This window comes from Populus trichocarpa, chromosome 8 (assembly GCF_000002775.5).
Source record: "Populus trichocarpa isolate Nisqually-1 chromosome 8, P.trichocarpa_v4.1, whole genome shotgun sequence".
Lineage (NCBI taxonomy): Eukaryota > Viridiplantae > Streptophyta > Magnoliopsida > Malpighiales > Salicaceae > Populus > Populus trichocarpa.
In genome coordinates, this window is record NC_037292.2 from 12,151,791 (window position 1) to 12,172,304 (window position 20,514).

Genomic DNA, 20,514 nt, shown 5'->3' on the forward strand with positions numbered 1-20,514 from the left:
GTGAGTGTGTTTGATTTTGTCGTTACACACTTTTTTTTATAAAGGTGTTATTAAATTTATTTTTAGTTTAAAAATATATTAGATTTAATTCTTTTTAGATATTTTTGAATAATTTTAATGTAACCATGTCAAGAATGAGAAAAAAAAAATTCAATGTATTTAGAGTAGAAAAATACTTTTAGAAAATATCTTGCATCGTAATACTAGACATGCTGATTTATATCCATAATGCTTCTTACTCAATGTCACTTTAAAGTTTGTTTGGTAATGTAGTTGAGCTGTGATTGAAATAGTATTCTATCTTGACCATAATTTTAAAATTGGATAGGAGACATGAGTCCTAGTCGCTTATATAACATAAAAGTCTTTTCTCTCCCCACAGTCAAGGCATTTTAAATAACAAAACTCATTACATTCCCGAACCCACGTCAACTAAGATAATACCTCTTGGAGGCTTATCATGTACGAGTGTAGACATACATCATCATTGATGTCGTACATGGAAACGCCAACCATGATGGACTACCCAAGCCCATTGTTTGGGGGATTATAAAGATGTCACCATCTCACATCGGCTAGGAGACAAGGGAGTTAGTCATTTATTTAGCACGAGGATCTCATCTCTCCTCAAGAGACACTTTTTTAAAGACAAAACTCATTACGGACCCATGTTGGATGGTACAATACCTTTTGGGGGGTCGGTCATGTGTGAATATGAGCACACATTATCATTGGTGTCGTTAGTGGAGAAGTCAGCCATGTTGCGCTACCCAAACTCCTCCTCCAAGGGGTTATGATGGTGTCATTATCTCATATTTGCTAAGAGATGAAAGTCTTACCTCTCTCCTCAAAAGATGTTTTTTCAATAACAAAAACTACTACGTGGATGAGCTCATGTCAACTGAGAAAATACCTCTCGGGAAGCTTACTACGTGTGAATGTGAACACATATCATTATTGACGTTGTATGTGGAAATGCCAACCATTATGCACCACCCAAGCCCCTTACCTAGGGAGTTATGATGATGTCATTATCTCATACCAGCTAAGATGTAAAGGCTTTAGACACTTATATAACATAAGGGTCACCTGTCTCATCAAAAGACGCATTTTCAATGATAAAACCTAATGTGTCGTAGAACCCGTGTAAACTAGGATAATACTTATTGGGGCCCCACTTTGTGTAGATATGGACAAATATTATTATTGGCGTCATTTGTTAGAATGTAAATCATGTTGTGCTATCTAAGCCCTCACATGAAAAAGTTATGATATTATTATTATCCCATATTGGCTAAGAGACAAGGATCTTTGTCACCATCTCATACAATGGGTCGATTGCATAACATACAAGTCTCATTTCTTCGCAGAAAATGTTTTTTCAATGACAAAACTCACTACGTGGCTAAACCCACATCAACTATATCTTTTGGAGTGCCTGCCATGTCGTGTAGACACATATCATCATAATAATTAATATATACTAATTTATTAGAAAAAAATCAACATGCATACGAGGCATTGTGCGAGAAATTCTCACATACTTACAATCAGAATGTCCAGGCCTCACTGTAAAGCCTTTGCCCTCCATGGTAGTGTGGTTGCAAGCTTGCAACATGTAATTTGGGTTTTGGCTCTAAGGTGAACGAAAGGGAAGCAACTTGCAATTTGCATATCAAGCTCTAAGGAAAGGTAGCAGGAGATACCTCCGTTTCGAGTCCATTTACTTATTAAGGCCCAAACAAACTAGACAAGCTTAGCTTCGGCTCAGAAGAAGGAGCCCACCCACCCAAGCGTGAACTGGAGGGAGAGGAGAGGGAGTTCTTTAAATCGACTGCCACTTGAGGCACCGATACAAAACTCAGCGCCCACACTCTTCTGAGCTGAAAATCTCAACGCATTCTTCTTCTACTCTCCCTCCAATATACTAAATAATATTTCCCGTTCCAATCTTGGAAATTGAAAAGAAAAAAGAAAAAACAGAGAGACCCAGAAATGGCGTCGAGGCTGAGCTCAAGAGACGTATCTGGATTCAAATTCATCTTCTTTCTAGCGATTATCTACACTATCATTTCGCTTCTTGTTCACTCCGTACTTCACATGAAATTCATTACGCCCCTCTCGATCGACGCCCCTCTCGATCGCTTCTCCGAGGCCAGAGCCATCCACCATGTTGCAGTTCTAACCAAAGACGATCGTCAAGTCAGTCCCGCCCTCATTTCTGTGTTTGCATGTCCCTCTTGTTTTGTTACGGAGTTTTCAATTTTATTATTTATTTATTCATTGGCTTTTAATGTTGATAAATTAAAAGGAAGGGCGTCCTGGATTAAGAAAAGCCGCGGCGTATATTAAAGAGCAGTTAGAAATGCTGAAGGAGAGAGCTGAATCCAATATCAGGTTGTTATTCTCTCTTCAGTAATGCTGGTGGTATGGCTGACCGTTTAAGTGATAATTTTTTTTTTAGTTATGATTTTGGTTTATTACTTTATTTAATTTTTATTTATTTGCAGGATTGAGGTTGAGGAGACCACTGTTAATGGTTCCTTCAATATGATATTTCTAGGCCACGGCATATCTTTTGCTTATAGAGACCATATAAATATTGTTGCCAGGTAATTTCTTTACTCGCTCAAATGGTATTGCCTGTTCAAGTTTGTGTTCATGTGCTGACGTTCGATTCGTGCTAGAATCATCGAGGAATGGGATGTGTTTTTTCCCTTGCATACTGGGACCACTATTTTTATATGGAACTCCCCTGAAAGCATGATCGGAGATTTCACTTGGAGGTGAGATACATCCTCTAAGAAAGGATGTGTCTTCCATTTTGAAAGGACTGGACTTCGCAACTTCGTCGAAAAATTGTGGCCTCTGGACTTGTTACATATAAGCTATTCAGCACATGAAATTTTAATTGCATTCCGAAGTGTCGTATGAAACTTTATTGTTCACTGCTAGAACAAAAGCTAGGAAGTTGAATCCTGTGAAGGGAAGGGAAAATGCTGAACCATTTCTTTTTTACCCTGGAAAAAATATTAAGAAAGGTATTACATTACATTTTAGAGGGAAGCTCTAAGTGATGTATAGGAAACGACAAATGAGGAAATGGTGCCTTATTGGATGAGGAGATCAATGATAGTAGATTGTGTCATATGCTTTGCGCTTTTATCTTGCATGTGCAGTATTATAATTGGTTATAATGTATGCCTTATTAGATAATAAAGAGTGAATTTTATCTTAGATTTTTGGAAAACAGCATTTGGACTAACTTCTACTTGATAACAGGATATCATCAGCTGATTTGCAAGAAACTGACCCATCTGTGTTAATTAATGGCCATTTTGATAGTCCTCTTGGTTCACCAGGAGCTGGTGATTGTGGTTCATGTGTTGGTGAGTACATTGTATCTCGTAACCACTTGGACTGCCTTAAAGACGTTAGTTTACATGTTTTCATTGTTTTGCAGCATCAATGCTGGAATTAGCTAGAGTTACGGTAGAATCTGGCTGGATCCCCCCCCGGCCAATTATTTTTCTTTTTAATGGCGCAGAAGAACTTTTTATGCTGGTATAGTATCCGTTTGTAAGCAATATTATTATTTGAGTATTTTTGTTAAAAAAATAACATTTGTTGTGTTGACATTTCCATCGTGGACAAGTCATATTTCTGAACATACTGAATGCAGCTTTCTTTTTCCTACTTTGTTGGACAACCGCAACAAATTCCTTGCAGTCAAAACACATTTAGTGGACCATTATTTATCAAGTTATTTTCTATTTAACTTCTCTCACTTTAATCTTAAAAGCGTTTGGTTGATTATGATGTCTCAGGGTTCACATGGCTTCATGACGACACATAAATGGCGTGATTCAGTTGGAGCTTCTATAAATGTGGAAGCATCTGGGACTGCTGGTCCTGGTAGGATATGATCCAATTCCAATGTTACTTTTCTCAACCTTTTTAGAATGCATATGGAACATTGACTCAATGATTTGGGGAAGAGGGAACTGCATTTAGAGCAGAAAACAGAAAGCAGCCTGTGATCTGCAGAACATACAACTTCTTTCCTATATCATGATTGATCCAGGGGGCAGCCTCTTAAAGTTAGCTCAACATACATTCACATTATATCAGAATAAATGTACCATGTTCTCGACATCACTCACTTCCAAAACTGCCAGATATGAAAATATAAGAAATGAATTAAAATTTTATTTGTTGGTAGTTGGGAACATAAGTTTTTGACTTTTCTTAATGATTCAGAGTTCCGTGTAATGGTCCTGCTGCTCCATGCTAATGTGAATACTGTTGTATTAACAGATTTAGTCTGCCAATCTGGACCTGGGTCTTGGCCTTCTCAAGTATATGCAGAGTCTGCAGTATATCCCATGGCACATAGTGCTGCTCAGGTTTTCTTTTCTTTTTCTTGTTTTTTAAATTTAACTTCAAAACCTTCTGATGAGTATTTTATTTTGTGGTTACTTGTAAGGAAACAAAGAAACAAATATTTTTTGCATGATTTTGTTTCATATTCACCTGGGCCACTTTAAAATTCTCCTAACATATATGTGTGGTTTATTCCAATACCCATCTGCTGTGCATGTCCTCTCTTTGCATTTAATTATTTCAGTTCTAAATGATCTATTTCTCTATGTAGGACATCTTTCCTGTGATTCCTGGAGATACAGATTACAGAATATTTTCCCAAGATCATGGGAACATTCCAAGCCTTGATATCATCTTTCTTCTTGGTGGTTATTACTACCATACATCCTATGATACATTGGACAAATTACTGTATGCTTTACATCTGCTATTTTGGTATATATATATACTTCATTGGAATTCTTTTGTCGCTTTATTCTTAAGTGCGTCCTCTGATGCATTTGAATGTACTCATACCAGACCTGGGAGCATTCAAGCTCGTGGAGACAATTTGCTTAGCATACTCAAAGCCTTCACAAATTCTTCCAAGCTACAAAGTGCTCGAGAAAGAGAATCTAAAGCCACAACCAATGACTACAAGGATGAGAGGGCTGTTTTCTTTGATTACTTATCATGGTTCCTTGTACGCTGCAAAATTTATGACATCTTCTCTATCCGATGTTTCATTCTTCTTTCTTAAATTTTAACACATTTATGACTCACTATATGACCTTTTATGACCTTGAGCAATGCATAACATCGTCCTTTTATCTATAATGTTTTTTTTTTCAGATTTTCTATTCAAGAAGGGTAGCTGTGGTACTCCATAGTATTCCCATCGCCATCTTTTTTGTAATGCCATTCCTTTTGCATTTTTGGGATTCTAGGTCACGTTCTTGTTTTGCAATCTTCTATGATTTTGTGAAAGGTTGATTCTCTACTGCTGATTTTTATTTGAATTTCTTCTTCTGAATCTCCATGCTCTGATACCCCACACCCACCTCCACATTGATAAGTTAATAGACACAAGACATGCATATTGAAGATTTTGTCGATAATACTCAGAACCTGTTTACTTTCCAGGACTGCTTTTCCATGCTGCTGGGATTATACTGGCAATTATTTTCCCGATTATCCTTTCTATTTTGCAACTGTTCTTCTCTAGTTATGCTTTGAGCTGGTGAGTTTGTTCTCTAGTTCTTTTGATTTATTCTCCCTGGTATTTTGAATGGGAAAAAGTTCACAAGTTGTGAGCGTGGCGTCTGCTTTAACTGTGGCTCATGGTTTTTTTCAGTAGTTTCATTGTATTCAACAACAAGATGAACTTCAATTGGATGATGATGTTATAATGATGAACTTCAATGGGACACATCATAAATCTCTTCTGTATCTTAGGAGTAGCTGTAGCTTCAACTGTGAGAGGAGTGTGTGTGTGTGTGTGTGTGTGTGTGTGAGAGAGAGAGAGAGAGAGAGAGAGAGAGAGAGAGAGAGAGATGATGTTGTAACTGTTGGTCATGGTTCACATTGACATGCAAGATCCAAATGCAGGTTTGCACATCCATACCTGGCATTCTTGATGTTCATCCCCTGCTCACTTGTTGGTTTGCTAATTCCAAGAACTGTTTGGGGTTGTTTCCCCCTCTCTCAAGATGTTTCAGTTATCAAGAAATCAGAGGAGGTACAATTACATAGCATATATTTTTTTGAGAAATCACTTAGTTAGGCCATGCTTTTTACATTTTCTTTAATCACATGGCTAGAAGTGTTCGCAAATGAGGATTTCTTTGAATTTGTGCATCCTAGGCAATGATATTCATATGGAACATCTTTGGTTACTGATAATAACGAGTATACATACCATTTAATATGGTGTTCAAGTTGTGCTACATTTTACTGACTTCACCAATGAGAAGAAATTTCAAAATAATTGATTCAAATGCAAGTCTGCATTAGAATATGAGGAAACAATATAGAAAACCAATTTATTAGGAATTGAAAACCAATAGACAAACATGATCATGAGACGGGTTGCTTTTATAAATGGGGCAAGATGTCCTCTAGTTGCTAAGGATGACAAACATTTGATATGCATGGCATGTAGTAGAGTTCGGTGACCAATTTTCGGTCACTGTCTTTACTTTGATTACTATATTGTTGAGCTTCTCCTTTAATAGGGCCTCATTGAAAAGTAAAGCATTAATTGTAATAGCAGACCTAATTAGGATATTTGATAATTGTGAAAAGTTCTCCAAAAACCAATTGCTGAAAACTATCTTCTTGAATTACGTCAGCTACTTCATATGGATGGTGGACATGTTTCACTTCTCTCTCATAAAATTTTTTCTTCTTTCCTTACTATGTTTACAATGGGCTATTGCTTGGCACAATGTAAAGGTAAACCTTTTGGCTTGTGACCTCAAGGTTGCTGTTTTGAGCCTTGAGATCAGCAAGCAACTCCATGTTAAAAGGTAGAAGGGTAAGATTGCCTCCAAATTCTCTTTCGAAGACTCCCCTTTTAAGGGTCCAAATTGCCAAGATAAACTTTCCATAAAATATGCGATTCCACTACAACTGTTAGTGATTTGATTCATTGGACTCTTTGATTTGTGTTGTGCGGCTAATCCTAATTTTTTTCTACATCCTTTTTAAATTGTTTGGTAGCACTATGCCTTTCTTGGAGTTTGATGGAGTTTCGCATGCATCTTCTGGGTGTTTTAAATCTAGTCCAGTTGCATCATCCATCACAGAAGCTAGCAGATATCTGAAATGGAGTGTATTTTGCAGGCACTAGCTGAAGAAGCAAGATTTTGGGGAGCATTTGGATTTTATGCTTGCTTAACTTCAGTATGTAATCGCTATTTTTAGTTTACTATTTTAGAAAAAATCTACATGCCTTCTAGATTTTGATAGTTTCTAAAATTTTCAACGGCTAACTATAGTAAAGACAGGCTTATCTTGTAGCTGGGCTCAGTGGAGGGTTTTTGACCTTTTCCGTGTCTGCATCTATGCTTCCAGCATGGATCTTCTTTTCCCTATCTATCAAGTCCAGTGATCATCAATCACCAAGGTACTGGTTTCGATGGATCACAATCAAATTCCTTCTTGTGAATGTTGGCTGGATTTTTCTTCTCAATTGGTTATTATATTGAAGTTGCATGTGTTGCATTGCTGGTTTGTGTTGTTGTGCATGGAGAGTTTTATTTTAATGTCTCTTAGAACTGCTTTATAATGCTATCTTTGCTATAAATAGTTGAAGCATGCTGCAAAATATCAGCCGTTCAGTGATTTGTGTCTATTTATATATCCCATATACGTGAGGTGTTATCCTTTGGTGACTTTTTAATGAACTTTAATACACTGAAGTTCTTGTTGCCTCAAAATATCTACTCTGGCTGATTTTCCACCTTTCAAGTATGCTGGACTTCCATTTTAGTGTTCTTATAGCATCATCTTGGAGCCTTCCTTGAAAGATAGGTGTTGACTCGGAATGTCTTTTAGATTTCTTCAAGACATGTCATGTTGAACTCTGACACAACAGCTGCCATCAAGCTGTCCTTAACTTTTTTAAAAGATTCCTCAATTAATTGAAAGATAACATCGAATTTGCTATTTCTGAATATTTTCAAGAACCACTCCTTGTGATCCTCTTAATAGACTGTTGAAATGCATCATATGTTTTTTTCTGCTGCACATGGTTTTGGACTGTTGTTAATTGGATCCAAAGCACAGCTTGTTGTCTTAGCTAATTCTGGAACATTTTGAGAGATCACAATTTTTTTGTGCACTTTCTTATTGTTTTTTTTAAGTGTTTTCATTCTTTTCTTTTTTCTTCTTGTTTACGAGACTTGAAACAGTCTTGCAGGAGATGGGGGTGATAACATGCCAAATGGAACATAGATTGTTGTCTCTTTGCTCTTTTTTCTCGCATTTCCTTTTTTTTTGGCTGCATTTTAGTCACTTTCTAATTGAAGAAAGGTGGCAAATGGTAGCCAAAAAAACAGAAGTGGTATGACTGATGCTCTTTCTTTCAGGTCAGCAGTTTTTTATGTAATACCTCTAATTCCATGTCTCACATACTCGGTATATTTTGGGGGGTTTCTTACCCAATTTTTGATTGAGAAGATGGGCATGATGGGTGCCGTCCCACCTCCCTATGGTTAGTATTCCTGAACTATTTTTTCTGATGCTGTTTATATCAAATGGATTTTTCTGGTTGTTCCTCTGAATGTGAGACAGGCATCAATATATGTTCATTTCCGTACGTTAACTGGAAAATTGAATTTTGTATAAATAATATTGTCAGCAAGTGTTTTTTTTTACACTGCTGGTTGTTGATAACTTTTGGACAGGTGTAGAGGGAAAAAAAAAGAATTGGACTGTCAGATACTTCCAACCGATTCTTATATGAATTATCCTTTCTATTTGTTTATTATCTGAGGTGCAAATGTTAAAAATACTTGATGTGATGTTTCATTTTATTGGATCGCCTTTATATAGACTGCCTTCATTATGTGTCATATGGTGGTATTTTCAACTTTGACATGGCTAAAAGAGGATGATGTACTTATATCCCTTTAAAAGTTCTGCCTGTACTCTTCTCTCGATGACTTTCAAGTATGCTGTAGGATAGATATTTATTTCCAGTAGTCAATAATCTACAGAACCATTATGATTGTTTTGTACAGTTATAACTGAGCAATCAATTATATGCTCTGAAGTAAAGTGTGGATTATGATTACCAGATCCCTTCTTGCAGGTTATTATGTTCCTGATGTTGTAGTGGCAGCATCAGTTGGGGTTGTAACTGGTTGGTGTGTGGGCCCACTAATACCTGTTTGTAGTCATTGGTTAGCTCGGTCTTCGATCTTGCAGCTCTTGTCGCATATTAGTGTACTTGCTCTGGCTCTCTCATCTCAATTCTTTCCATACAGCAATGCCGCACCAAAGAGGGTTGTTTTTCAGCATACACTTGTTACTACAGGTATGAAGAAGAGAGCACTTGATATTTAAAGCCTTTTAAAACTCTAGCTAGTTATAACTGCTAGATAGATTTTGCATTGATGTGTGAATTATGAACACAGTTCAATTATTAGCTCTGTTATAGGCTTCTTTATTCGTTCTGATTTTAAGCCCCCTTTCTCAGCCATCTTGTCTGAAAACTTCTTTTACTTCTGTGGATTGACAGGTGTAAATAGGATTGTGGACTCCAGCTATGAATTTTCTGTTGTAGATTCCAATTCTTTATTGTTTCTTTTCAAATATGCTCCCGAAGTGGCAAAGGAATTGCATATTGGCCAAGAGTTATCTTTTGAAACTGCTAATATGTCTCACCGAGAGACTTGGATGGTAAGCAAATTTCGCATTTAATATCAGTAGCTAAGGCTACCTCAAATCTATGATTTGAGGTGGCTCTTTTTCCTTGTCTAGACATAACAAGTTATATAACTCACAATCACAACAGATGGCTGGTTTCTCGTGTTGGTATTTGAATCACAAGTACCTGTCCTTAGGCAACATTCCCTTTTTTATTCAAATCTGGAAGCACGTGATAATTTTCTTTCAATTTGTTAATCTTTCCTCTCTCCCCAACCTGGGCATTTTCCATAACAGCCTCATTTAAAGAGAGGGGGGAGGGGGGTTGATTTCCTATGGTGTGCCAGGTTTTCTCATCTTTCAATGGAGTGGTAGATTTAGTTTTAGTGCCCATCAAGGGCAAGTTACTTCATCTTGAATTATATGTTCTAAAGTGTTGCAAATCAATAAAATTCATTGATAAACCTTATTTTGTGTAACTTTCTTTCTGTTTTTTTTATATAATTTATTTGGCAGGGAATTTTTCCAGTGCCTTTCTTGTTTTCTCAAAGCTTAAAGTTCCCGGCAAGGAGTGATGGCATTTTGAAACGCTATAGATATTTCCCCCACTTATCTATTTACAAGCCACATACCGTCTCCAGCGACAAATCTCGGAGAGTTTACTTGGAATTTTATTTGGGGTGAGTAGAATGTACTGTTGATCTTCATGGAAGTGCGCGAAAACTTGTCTTGTGCTTAAAAAATATACTTCTTTGAGTTTTTTGCGTCCTCGGTTTGGAGGGATAGGATACAGGAATACTCGGTTCAACTGTCAGCTCATGCAAGAAACTGTTGGAACATTTTCTGACAGGAGCGCACAGTGTTGCTAGGGGAGGAATTCAAACCTGGATTATTCCAGGTGAGGGTGTGCTGTCTAGCTCAGCTACACCCACTTGCCTTGAACCATAGGACGATGTTAGAAGATTGTGGTGTTACTTTAACAAGATTATTGCTCTGTTTAATGAGCAAACTGTCCACATGCTTCTTGCCTGATTAATTATAAATCTATCATTCATATACATATATCGTGGAAAATATGCGTATTTGCTTTTAGAAGTTTGTATTTTCAATGGATAATTGGTAGATGTTCTATAGATCCAAGACACGGCAAAAATTGAAGTATCAACATCGGGAATGCTATTTGACTGCACAGGAGAGAAACATCTAAGAAAAACTCAGTTTAAAATTTTTATTTTAATTCGCTTGGAATACTCGTGTGCATATGTTATATCATAAAACATAGATATCGTTTTAATCTTCATACGCTGTGTCTTTTAGTGACTTGGAGGAGGTTTGGGTAGCAGTCCTTAACATAACCGGTCCTTTATCAAGCTGGTCATTTGCAGACAACATGCTTTCAGGTACGAAATTTTAAGATTCCACTTGTCTCTGAGTATTTTGCTCTGTTGTGTAATTAATCACTCTGGAAACCGGGCAGTTCCTGAGACAGTTGATGGTGGTCCACCATCCTACATACTAAGACTTAGTGGAAACAGCCAACGAAATTGGACTTTCTGGTTAGAGGTAAAGTTCTGTCCTTGATTAGCTTAGTCTACGAGGATGATTCTTTTTAGACATAGTTCAATTTTGTTAAAGAGTTATAAATTCTCTTTGGAAAGTACAGGCTAGCAGTTCTGATGATTTAAGGGTGGAAGTTGCTGTGGTAGACCAAGTTTTAGATGATGAAGCAAGGAGGTTGAAGGGCCTTTTCCCAGAGTGGGCTGATGTCATTGCCTATTCTTCCTTTATGTCCAGCTACATTTTCTGACTGCCAATGCATAAACTTGCCCACACATTGGCTTGAAAATTATTTAGACCCAGATGACTGACACTCATGGGAAATGTAGTTCAATTTGCATACTTTTTGAAGCTTAATTTAAATTGTTTCATTATTCAGTTTTGGAACTGCAAAGATTACAAAGTGGCATGACAGTAATCCTGAAGCCAGTAAATATATGCACCAACATGAATAGAATCTGCTTCAAGTGGTTTCAGGTTCTGCAACCTGAGCCTCTGCCACTTGGTAAAAATAGAAAATTAAATACCTAGCTCCCATAAAAGTAGGGAAAATCTTTCAGTGTTGATGAAGTATTAGTATCTTATTAGTAAGAAAAAGAAAAAAAAATTGATTAAAAAAAAAGAGAAAATAAAATTCATGACTTATAAATAATAATAATAATATCTTCATTTAAGATTTTTTTTCTTCTACTTGTCTTTATTTATTTTTTTAAAAGTGGGATAGAAAATAACTAGTAGGTAATAAAACATTGCATGATTAAGAGTGACCACGGAGGGATCTAATTTAAAAAATCCCATTGTAAGGACTAAATTGTAACTTTCATAAATTATAATGACCAAATATTTTCAAATAAGGCAATTTGTGAATAAAAGTAAAATACAGGGATTAAAATAAATTATTTTGAAAATTATAACGACTAGAATAAAACTTTACCGAAGCCTTCATTATTTTACAACCAATGTAATAAATTATCCAATTACATTATATTATTTTTTTCATTATATTAATAATTTGATTACGTTAATATATCATATCAAATATATGTAATTATTTTACACTAAAAAGAATGTAAGTTAAAATATATATTTTTTACTTTACGTCATCAGCATTGATTTCTTACTTGAACTTGATAATTTTCTCTCTCGTTAATTACTATAAAAACTATAAAAAATAGTAATATTTTAGAAAGAATTTTATGTAATAAAAAGATTAGAGACATTAATTATGAGAGGGGAAAAAACAGTTTTCTTGATGAGCAAGTATCAAGTACACAAAGGCTATATACCATATCTCCTTCCTGATATTATGTTGGTGGGGTTTTCTCCATTTAATTGGGAAACGGTTAAGGGTATTCTGAGGGGTTTCGAGGAAGGATTTGAGGTTACCTGATAACTTTTCGTGTTAAAATATATGTTAATAATATTTTTTTATTTTTTAAAAATTATTTTTAATATCAGCACATCAAAACCATCCAAAATATATAAACCATATTAAATTTTAATAAAAAAAAAATCAAAATTTTTGAGAACGCAGCCTCAACCGCGTTTGGCTCCCAAACGTAGCCCTACTCCAGTTATAGATCTCTTGAAGAGGATGCTTCGCAAGTATCCTTCCAGGAGATTGTCTGCTGAACAAGTGCTAAGTAAGTGATATATATATATATATAACCATTGTTGCCAATAGATGCAGCTTAATTACAAGAATTCTGCTGGCAACCATCTTCTTGATATGAAGAGTTAATTATAACTTAATTGCTGTAGTTTATCAGAACTAATCAATCAATTCTTATCATTTCAGAAACAATATATTTATTAGTTTTTATATTATCAAATCCATTTATAATTAATATTTTTTTTGTTCATTTTGTATTTTTTAAAACTTTTTTTGTTTTTAAGAAATAGAAAAGGAAAAAAGGTAAATAATATAGAAAGATTGCTGAACAAATAAGGTTTTTTTAGAATAAAATACTACTAAATTAAGTGTGATAAATATTTAAAAAAATATTTATTTTTATTTTTTATGCTAAAATAAGCAATTGTTTTGATAAATTACCACGACTAAATATTTTATAATAAAAATACATGCTCCTTAAGGTAGTGTTTAATATGTTGGACAATGATAAATTAGACAATATAATTTTTTTTGTAAAGTTGTTTGGTGTATCTTTAAACGATACAAAAATTAATTTATGTCATATCAATACTGTTTTAGTGAAGAAATTTTTATGTCATTAAAAGAGATAGGACAAACTTGTTCAATTATCTACACGATAGGACAAACTTGTTCAATTATCTACACAGGGGTTAACCTAAGTTTACCTGGGTCAATGTAAGGAAAAAAAACAACTATTATCATAGTTTTAAAACCCGAATATGGAATCAACTATAGGCAAGACCTGGGGTCATAGATCAGGTTCACCATTGACCCGGGTCAACACAATAATAAAATGGTTATCATCATAATTTTAAAACTTGATTTGGGGTTCGATCCGGAGCAAAGCCCAAGTCTCAGGTCGGGTTAACTATTGGTCTGGGTCAACATAAAGATAAAAGTGATTATTATCATAGTTTTAAAACCTGACTAGGAAGATGACTCGGAGTAAGGCTTGGGACACGGGTCAGGTTGACCATTGACTGAATCAACATAAGGATAAAAATTATTATTATTGTAATTTCTAAAACCAACTTAGAAATTGACTCGGGTAAGATCAGGGACATGAGTCGAGTTGACCATTGACCGAGTCAATGTAAAAATAAAAATAATTATTATCATAATTTTAAAACTCAACCTGGAGTCGACCTAGGACCAAGCCTGAGTTAGGTTGATCATTGCCTTGGAAAACTTAAGTATAGAAATGGTTATTATTATAGTTTTAAAACTCGACTCAATGGTCGATTCGAAGCTAGACCTAGGTCACAGGTTGGGTTAACCATTGACCCAGGTTAGTATAAGAATAAAAGTGATTATTATCATAGTTTTAAAACCTGACTAAGAAGATGACCCGGAGTAAGGCTTGGGACACGGGTCAGGTTGACCATTGACTGAATCAACGTAAGGATAAAAATTATTATTATTGTAATTTCTAAAACCAACTTAGAAATTGACTCGGGTAAGGTCAGGGACACGAGTCGGGTTGACCATTAACCGAGTCAATGTAAAAATAAAAATAATTATTATCATAATTTTAAAACTCAACCTGGAGTCGACCTAGGACCAAGCCTGAGTTAGGTTGATCATTGCCCAGGGAAACTTAAGTATATAAATGATTATTATTATAGTTTTAAAACTCAACTCGATGGTCGATTCGAAGCTAGACCTAGGTCACAGGTTGGGTTAACCATTGACTCAGGTCAGTATAAGAATAAAATTGATTATTATCATAGTTTTTAAACCCAACTTAAAGACCAATCCGGGGACAGGCCCAAGTCAAGTTGACCATTGAGTGAGTTAATAAGGATAAAAATGGTCAATGATATATTTTTTAAACCTAACTCGGGAATCAACTTGGTGCAAAGCTAGAGTCACGAATCACATTGACCATTAACCAAAGTCAATGTAAGGATAAAATTAATTATTATCATAGTTTTAAAATCTAATTAGAGGATCAAAGCCCAAGTTAAGAGTCGGGATGGTCAATCTGGGTAACTTGAGACAACATAAAAATAAAAATGAGTATTGTCATAGTTTTAAAATTCAATTTAAAGGTCAACCTGAGGTGAGGTTCAAGTCACGGATCATGAGAGTCATCTCGGGTTGATCTGGATCACGAGTTAGGGGGGTCAACTTTTTTTTATTTTTTCTTAAATCTAAACTAGTCTAGTTCTGTGATTGGTCGGATCTCATCCAATATTTACTGAACACAAAATAAGTCAGCCATTTGTCCAGTTCTTTTCGATCAATACTGTCCATCATACCAAAAACTATTTATTTAGCTATTGGGTCATTTAAATAAGACCTATCTTGCAGCTTAGCTGGGCTGTAGAGCCCATTAGGGACCAATGAAAGTTCCCTTCCTGCTTTTCTTTTCTTTTTAATTTTTTGAAAATGAGTTGTGGGCTTCACATGACAAAAGCTGAAACCCAAATAACCCAGCCCAAAAAAAGAGCAGCGTCGAAGGCAGTCTCTGCAGCAAGAATTAGGGTTTCTCTCATTTAGCAACCCTAATACCCTATTTATAAACCGCACTCAGCAGTGTCACATCTTCTCTTATGCTAGAGCCACCGGCATCAACGTCTGTATCTTCAACAAGGCAGAAGGTGCTGCAGCATAAGTCACCATGGTACATCTCCGCTTTTTGCTCCCTATTCGTCCTTTGTTTCTTGCATTAATCTCTAAATCACACTGTGTCCCTTGCTCTTTCTTTTTTAGGTGAAGTACTCTAGGGAGCCTGATAATCCCACTAAGTGTAAGTGTTATAATATTTTTCCATTTAGGTTTTCTGTGCATTGGAGGAGATCTTAATTTTATACTGTTGTGTCCATGCTTATGTTGCAGCCTGCAAAGCAAGGGGCGGTGACCTCAGAGTTCATTTTAAGGTATTGTGTTTAGGGTTTAGACGGGTTTCGTTTTTTGTATGACCGTTGCTTGTTATTGATTTTGCTAGTAAAACCTGATGAAAAAAGCAGGGGCCTGTTGCCTATGTGAACAGGCCTCTCGTAAACTTCAGGGAAATCAGTTACATTGTTATTGGGTGAACCTCTGTTTTATTTTATGTGGCTGAAGGTTCAGTAAATGATGACACATTTTGATGTTACGATTTTGTTTATATCTAAATGAGGTTTTGTGGATTTCAGTAGTAAGAAATGAAGAGCATTGGATGATTTTCTTCCTCACTTTATCCTTTCGTTTTAACCAACCAAAACTGCTCCACATATTTTCTATTCTAGTTGTTAACCTGATGAAAAAAGCAGGGCCTTGTTGCCTTTTGTGAACAAGGCTCTCGTAAACTTCAGGGAAATTAATTGCATTGTTATTGGGTGAACCTCTGTTGTTATTGGTGGCTGAAGGTTCAGTAAATGATGGTACAATTGTTTTCATATCAATTTTTATCTACGTGTTTGTTGTTGAAGTGGTGGTTTTCTTTTATATCTTTATGAATTGCTATTCATTGATGTTCAGTCCATTGTTCCTGATGAACTTCTCCTCTCAAGTTGGTTTAAATTCTGAATTCTCAAAAATTCAGTTATCCCAACATGTATTGGATGAGTTTGATTGCAATTTTGTTTTTATCTTTTGTGTTTCTCACTTTCAGAGATTTTTTTAGCTTGTTTTGACTTGTGCATCCTTTTTAATGTTTATGCAGAATACAAGGGAGACAGCTTTTGCTTTGAGGAAGTTGCCTTTGGCCAAGGCCAAGAGGTACCTGGAAGATGTCCTGGCTCACAAGCAGGCCATTCCATTCCGACGTTTCTGTGGTGGAGTTGGGCGAACTGCTCAAGCAAAGAACAGGCACTCAAACGGACAAGGACGCTGGCCTGCCAAGTCTGCAAGGTTCATCCTGGACTTGCTCAAGAATGCTGAGAGCAACGCTGAGGTACATCACTATTATCTGTTTGATCTTCATTTTTTTATCATCTTCTGCATTTCACTTGCTGATTTTATGACTTTCTTTTCCAGCTCAAGGGTTTGGATGTGGATGCACTCTACATATCTCACATCCAGGTGAATCAGGCACAGAAGCAGAGGCGTCGTACATATAGGGCACATGGAAGAATTAATCGTACGTTTGTTTTTATTAGACTATACCAGTTAAACATACACTTCTGTCTCTGTATTCATTAGAATCTTTTTCTCTCTCTTGTCAGCTTACATGTCCAGCCCGTGCCACATTGAGTTGGTTTTGTCTGAGAAGGAAGAGCCAGTTAAGAAAGAGGTAATCTAGACGGCAAAGTATGATGATATATTGCTTGTGTTTTTATTTCTTCTTCTCTAATTATGTATACTGACATTACAGCCTGAGACCCAGATAGCAACCAGCAAGTCAAAGAAGTCGCAAGCTTCTTCTTGAGTGGACAGCTTGTTTGTTTATATCGAGCTATGCTCATTGTTCCATGAGAAATTTCTTGGAGAGCTTAGATGAAAGTCTGTTTTCATCAGAGTTTTGTTGTATCATAATTTGACAAATAGTCCTCGATAATTTCAATGATCGGTCTAACTGATATCTTGTTTACGAACCATGCGTAGCTTTCAGATTATAGATTTTTGAATGAATAATTTTGATTCACCAACTCTTGTTCCACTAAAAAGACATCCACGCAACCTTTGGAAAATTGCCTTCTGCTCGGAATGTATTCTAATACTCGTGTAATGTATTATTACCCTCCTTCCCCTCGTAGATACTTACCCTCCTTCCCCTCGTAATGTAATTTTGGAAACACAAGTTGAAGTGTTTACCACTATGTTCAAGGGTTGAAAGTAACCTTTTCAGTTAAAAATGATAATGTTTCCGTCATCACCAATCAATCAATGAACTTATCGTTGATCAATATTATATTATAATAAAGTAAGCTTGCTGTCCAAATAAATGGAAGTAACCTTACACAATTATTCTTGATTTCTAGCCTGCAAGTGGTTCAATTACATAGCACCTTGAATTTGTAGTGGAGAGTGAGGAAAAAAATATAAAAAAATGACCAACGAAGACGTTTCTCTTGACCTTTAATCTCTTCTTTCTTCAGTAGAGAGGGGCTTGCTCATCCGCAACAACGGTGATTAGGCACTTCTTTTATGCAGCTCTACTCTTGCCATTGTTTATTACTTAGGTTAAAGTCAGCAATTTGGGTGGGAGGATCGTGGGATTCTATTTCTCTGGTGCATGGTACGGGCCATGCCGAAGTTTCACCCCATTGTTGATACAAGTCTATGAACAGCTCTCATCCAAAGGGGACTAATTTGAATTGGTTTTCATTTCTTCTGACAGAGATGACGAGTCCTTCAATACGTACTTCTCCAAAATGCCATGTCTTGCCATTCCATTTTCTGATACGGAGACCTGCAAACATCTCAAGGAAGTGTTCAAAGTAAGAGGGATTCCTAATCTTGTCATTTTATTCGATGCTCATGCGAAGGTTTCATGTGATGGTGGTGTCAGAACCATCAGGGAACATGGTGTGGATGGATATCCATTCACCCTTGATCACCATTGATAGGCTGAATTTCCTCAAGGAGCAAGAGGAGGACGCTAAGAGGAATATCCATAAGCTCTTTCTTGGTTTCAAACTCACGTGATTACATGATTTCAAAAGATGAAGCAAGGTAGATGGTTTATTCAATTAGCTAGTTTTGACTTTGATATTAAATTGATGATTCCATAATTCACGATTTTTGCCATTTGAAATTACAGATCCCTGTGTTGGACCTTGAAGGAAAATTGGTTGGCTTGTATTTTTCAGCGCATGGTCATAGGACGTGCCGTGAATTCACTCCTAAACTAGTGGAATTCTATAAGGTGCTCAAGGAAAAAGGAGAGAACTTTGAGGTAGTCATGATATCTCTAGACAATGAAGAATAAGACTTCAAACAAAGTTTTGAGACAATGCCTTGGTTGGCTTTGCCATTTAAGAACAGGAGCTGTAAGAAGCTAGCACAGTATTTTGAGCTTAGAACCTTTCCTACTCTAGTCATAATTGGCAGGATGGAAAGACTTTGAACCCAAATGTGGCTGAAGTTATTGAAGACCGTGGTCTTGAAGTCTATCCATTTACACCGAAGAAACTCGATGAGTTAGCTGTGATTGACAAGGCAAAACTGGAAGCAGTTTTGCTTAATGGGGAAAATGATTTTGTGACTGACAAAAGCGGTTCCTAGGTAATGTTTTTTTGTTCTAAGCTTATCCTGCATCTAGTAATTGGATTTACTGTATACATGCTACCAATAACTTGAATATTATCACAAATTGAATGTATTAGCAAAGGTATTTTCTGATCATATACATGGTTTACTCTTGGTTAGGTCCCAGTGTCTGAGCTAGTTGGAAAGAACATTCTTCTCCACTTCTCAGATCAACGGTGCCCTCCCTGTCGTTCCTTTTTACCCGAGCTAATTGAAGCATACCACACAATTAAAGCAAAAGACAATGCCTTTGAGGTGATCTTCATCTCAAGCGACCGTGACCGACCTTTGATAAGTTCTATTCAGAAATGCCTTGGTTAGCCCTTCCATTTGGCGACGTAAGGAAACAAATCCTGGTGCGGAAGTTCAAAATTCAAGGGATCCCTGCAGCTGTAGCAATTGGTCCCAGTGGCCGGACCACTATTAAGGAAGCTCGGATGCACTTGACAGCTTACAGGGCAGATGCTTTTCCCTTCACCGAGGAACATCTAAAGCAATTGGAGGAGAAGCTTGAGGAACAAGCAAAGGGGTGGCCAGAGAAAGTGAAACACGAACTTCATGCTGAACATGAGCTTATACGTTCTAAACACTAAACACAGTACATGTATATATTTGCGATGGCTGTAGGGATATGGGATCTGGTTGGTCTTTCTGTTGCAAACGATGTGAATTTGATCTTCACCCCAAGTGTGTTTTGAAGGATGATGAAAATACTGGGACTCAAAAGGGAAAGGAAGGATGAATTTGCAATGGAGATGTGTGCTGCAAAGCTTAAGCTGACTTAACGGGCTTCCTTTTATAACAAGTATGCAATGTAAGATGTTAATTTGTTGCATGTAAGTGAAGATAGTTGACGTCTTTCCTGTTATCTATACTTAACTAATAAGTGTAAGCCTGAGCTGCTGAAGGATTTCCATGTTTTGTATTTCGTTACCAAAAACATATAAGAACATGGGCCACCGGCCAAGTTTATGTGAATCCTTATTTTGGTGACCCAATTGAAACTTAGGAATCCATGGCTGGTGGTTTGTTCTCAATGACTTGCTACGACGTTGTCTTTCCTAAAGGAAAATGCTTATCAGTCCTATCAAGAAATAGGGAAGATTTGCTATGCAACTGTCTTTGTTTCTATCTGGCCGGACGCAACAATCCGTTTAACCTCTGGATCAAATATTCCGGTAATTGTATTGCTGATGTAAATTTAAAACTGGGCTGATTGTTACGTACTTGCCTAGCATTATATTACGAAATCTTCGAAGTCTACCTTAAAAAACAAAGACTGACCAATCCTAGCAACTGGGACGGTCATTTGTTTTTCCTCTTTGCCTTTGCACATCAACTTGTTGAGACAGATTTAGATTTCTCAGTACTGCGAAGTCCACAGAATCTGA

The 20,514-nt window shown here is 36.4% G+C and overlaps 2 protein-coding genes, 2 non-coding genes and 1 pseudogene across 4 annotated transcripts; all 5 read left to right on the forward strand.

Moving 5' to 3' along the window:
- The first annotated feature begins 1,836 nt into the window (after positions 1-1,836).
- On the forward strand, positions 1,837-11,670 carry LOC7480907 (uncharacterized). Its single transcript, XM_002312585.4, has 21 exons — positions 1,837-2,202; positions 2,312-2,397; positions 2,511-2,612; positions 3,283-3,389; positions 3,464-3,564; positions 3,828-3,915; positions 4,318-4,406; positions 4,655-4,794; positions 4,903-5,065; positions 5,215-5,350; positions 5,506-5,602; positions 5,971-6,100; positions 7,207-7,266; positions 7,371-7,489; positions 8,454-8,578; positions 9,179-9,403; positions 9,608-9,768; positions 10,252-10,415; positions 11,053-11,135; positions 11,213-11,298; positions 11,399-11,670. The coding sequence occupies exons 1-21, from the start codon at positions 1,996-1,998 to the stop codon at positions 11,540-11,542; spliced, it is 2,613 nt and encodes an 870-aa protein (XP_002312621.3). The 5' UTR covers positions 1,837-1,995; the 3' UTR covers positions 11,543-11,670.
- Positions 11,671-15,415: 3,745 nt separating this feature from the next.
- Positions 15,416-17,462, forward strand: LOC7494771 (60S ribosomal protein L17-2). Its single transcript, XM_002311677.4, has 7 exons — positions 15,416-15,572; positions 15,662-15,698; positions 15,788-15,828; positions 16,596-16,826; positions 16,910-17,012; positions 17,098-17,165; positions 17,247-17,462. Exons 1-7 carry the CDS (start codon positions 15,570-15,572, stop codon positions 17,298-17,300), a joined length of 537 nt encoding a protein of 178 aa, XP_002311713.3. The 5' UTR covers positions 15,416-15,569; the 3' UTR covers positions 17,301-17,462.
- LOC112328544 (small nucleolar RNA snoR74) lies at positions 15,909-16,038 on the forward strand. Its single transcript, XR_002983560.1, has one exon. It is a non-coding gene; the product is annotated as a small nucleolar RNA snoR74 (small nucleolar RNA).
- LOC112328545 (small nucleolar RNA snoR74) lies at positions 16,194-16,322 on the forward strand. Its single transcript, XR_002983561.2, has one exon. It is a non-coding gene; the product is annotated as a small nucleolar RNA snoR74 (small nucleolar RNA).
- A 139-nt stretch (positions 17,463-17,601) lies between the features above and the next one.
- Positions 17,602-19,898, forward strand: LOC112328327 (probable nucleoredoxin 1; annotated as a pseudogene).
- Positions 19,899-20,514: the final 616 nt, after the last annotated feature.

Bases quoted from the DNA above. Each gene is read 5' to 3' on its own strand.
- LOC7494771 (XM_002311677.4), top strand. The intron at 15,829-16,595 runs GTATTGTGTTTA...ATGTTTATGCAG, and splicing joins ACCTCAGAGTTCATTTTAAG to AATACAAGGGAGACAGCTTT. The intron at 17,166-17,246 runs GTAATCTAGACG...CTGACATTACAG, and splicing joins AAGAGCCAGTTAAGAAAGAG to CCTGAGACCCAGATAGCAAC.
- LOC7480907 (XM_002312585.4), top strand. From the start codon at position 1,996: ATGGCGTCGAGGCTGAGCTCAAGAGACGTATCTGGATTCAAATTCATC. The intron at 5,066-5,214 runs GTACGCTGCAAA...TTTTTTTTTCAG, and splicing joins ATTACTTATCATGGTTCCTT to ATTTTCTATTCAAGAAGGGT. The intron at 9,404-9,607 runs GTATGAAGAAGA...GTGGATTGACAG, and splicing joins GCATACACTTGTTACTACAG to GTGTAAATAGGATTGTGGAC.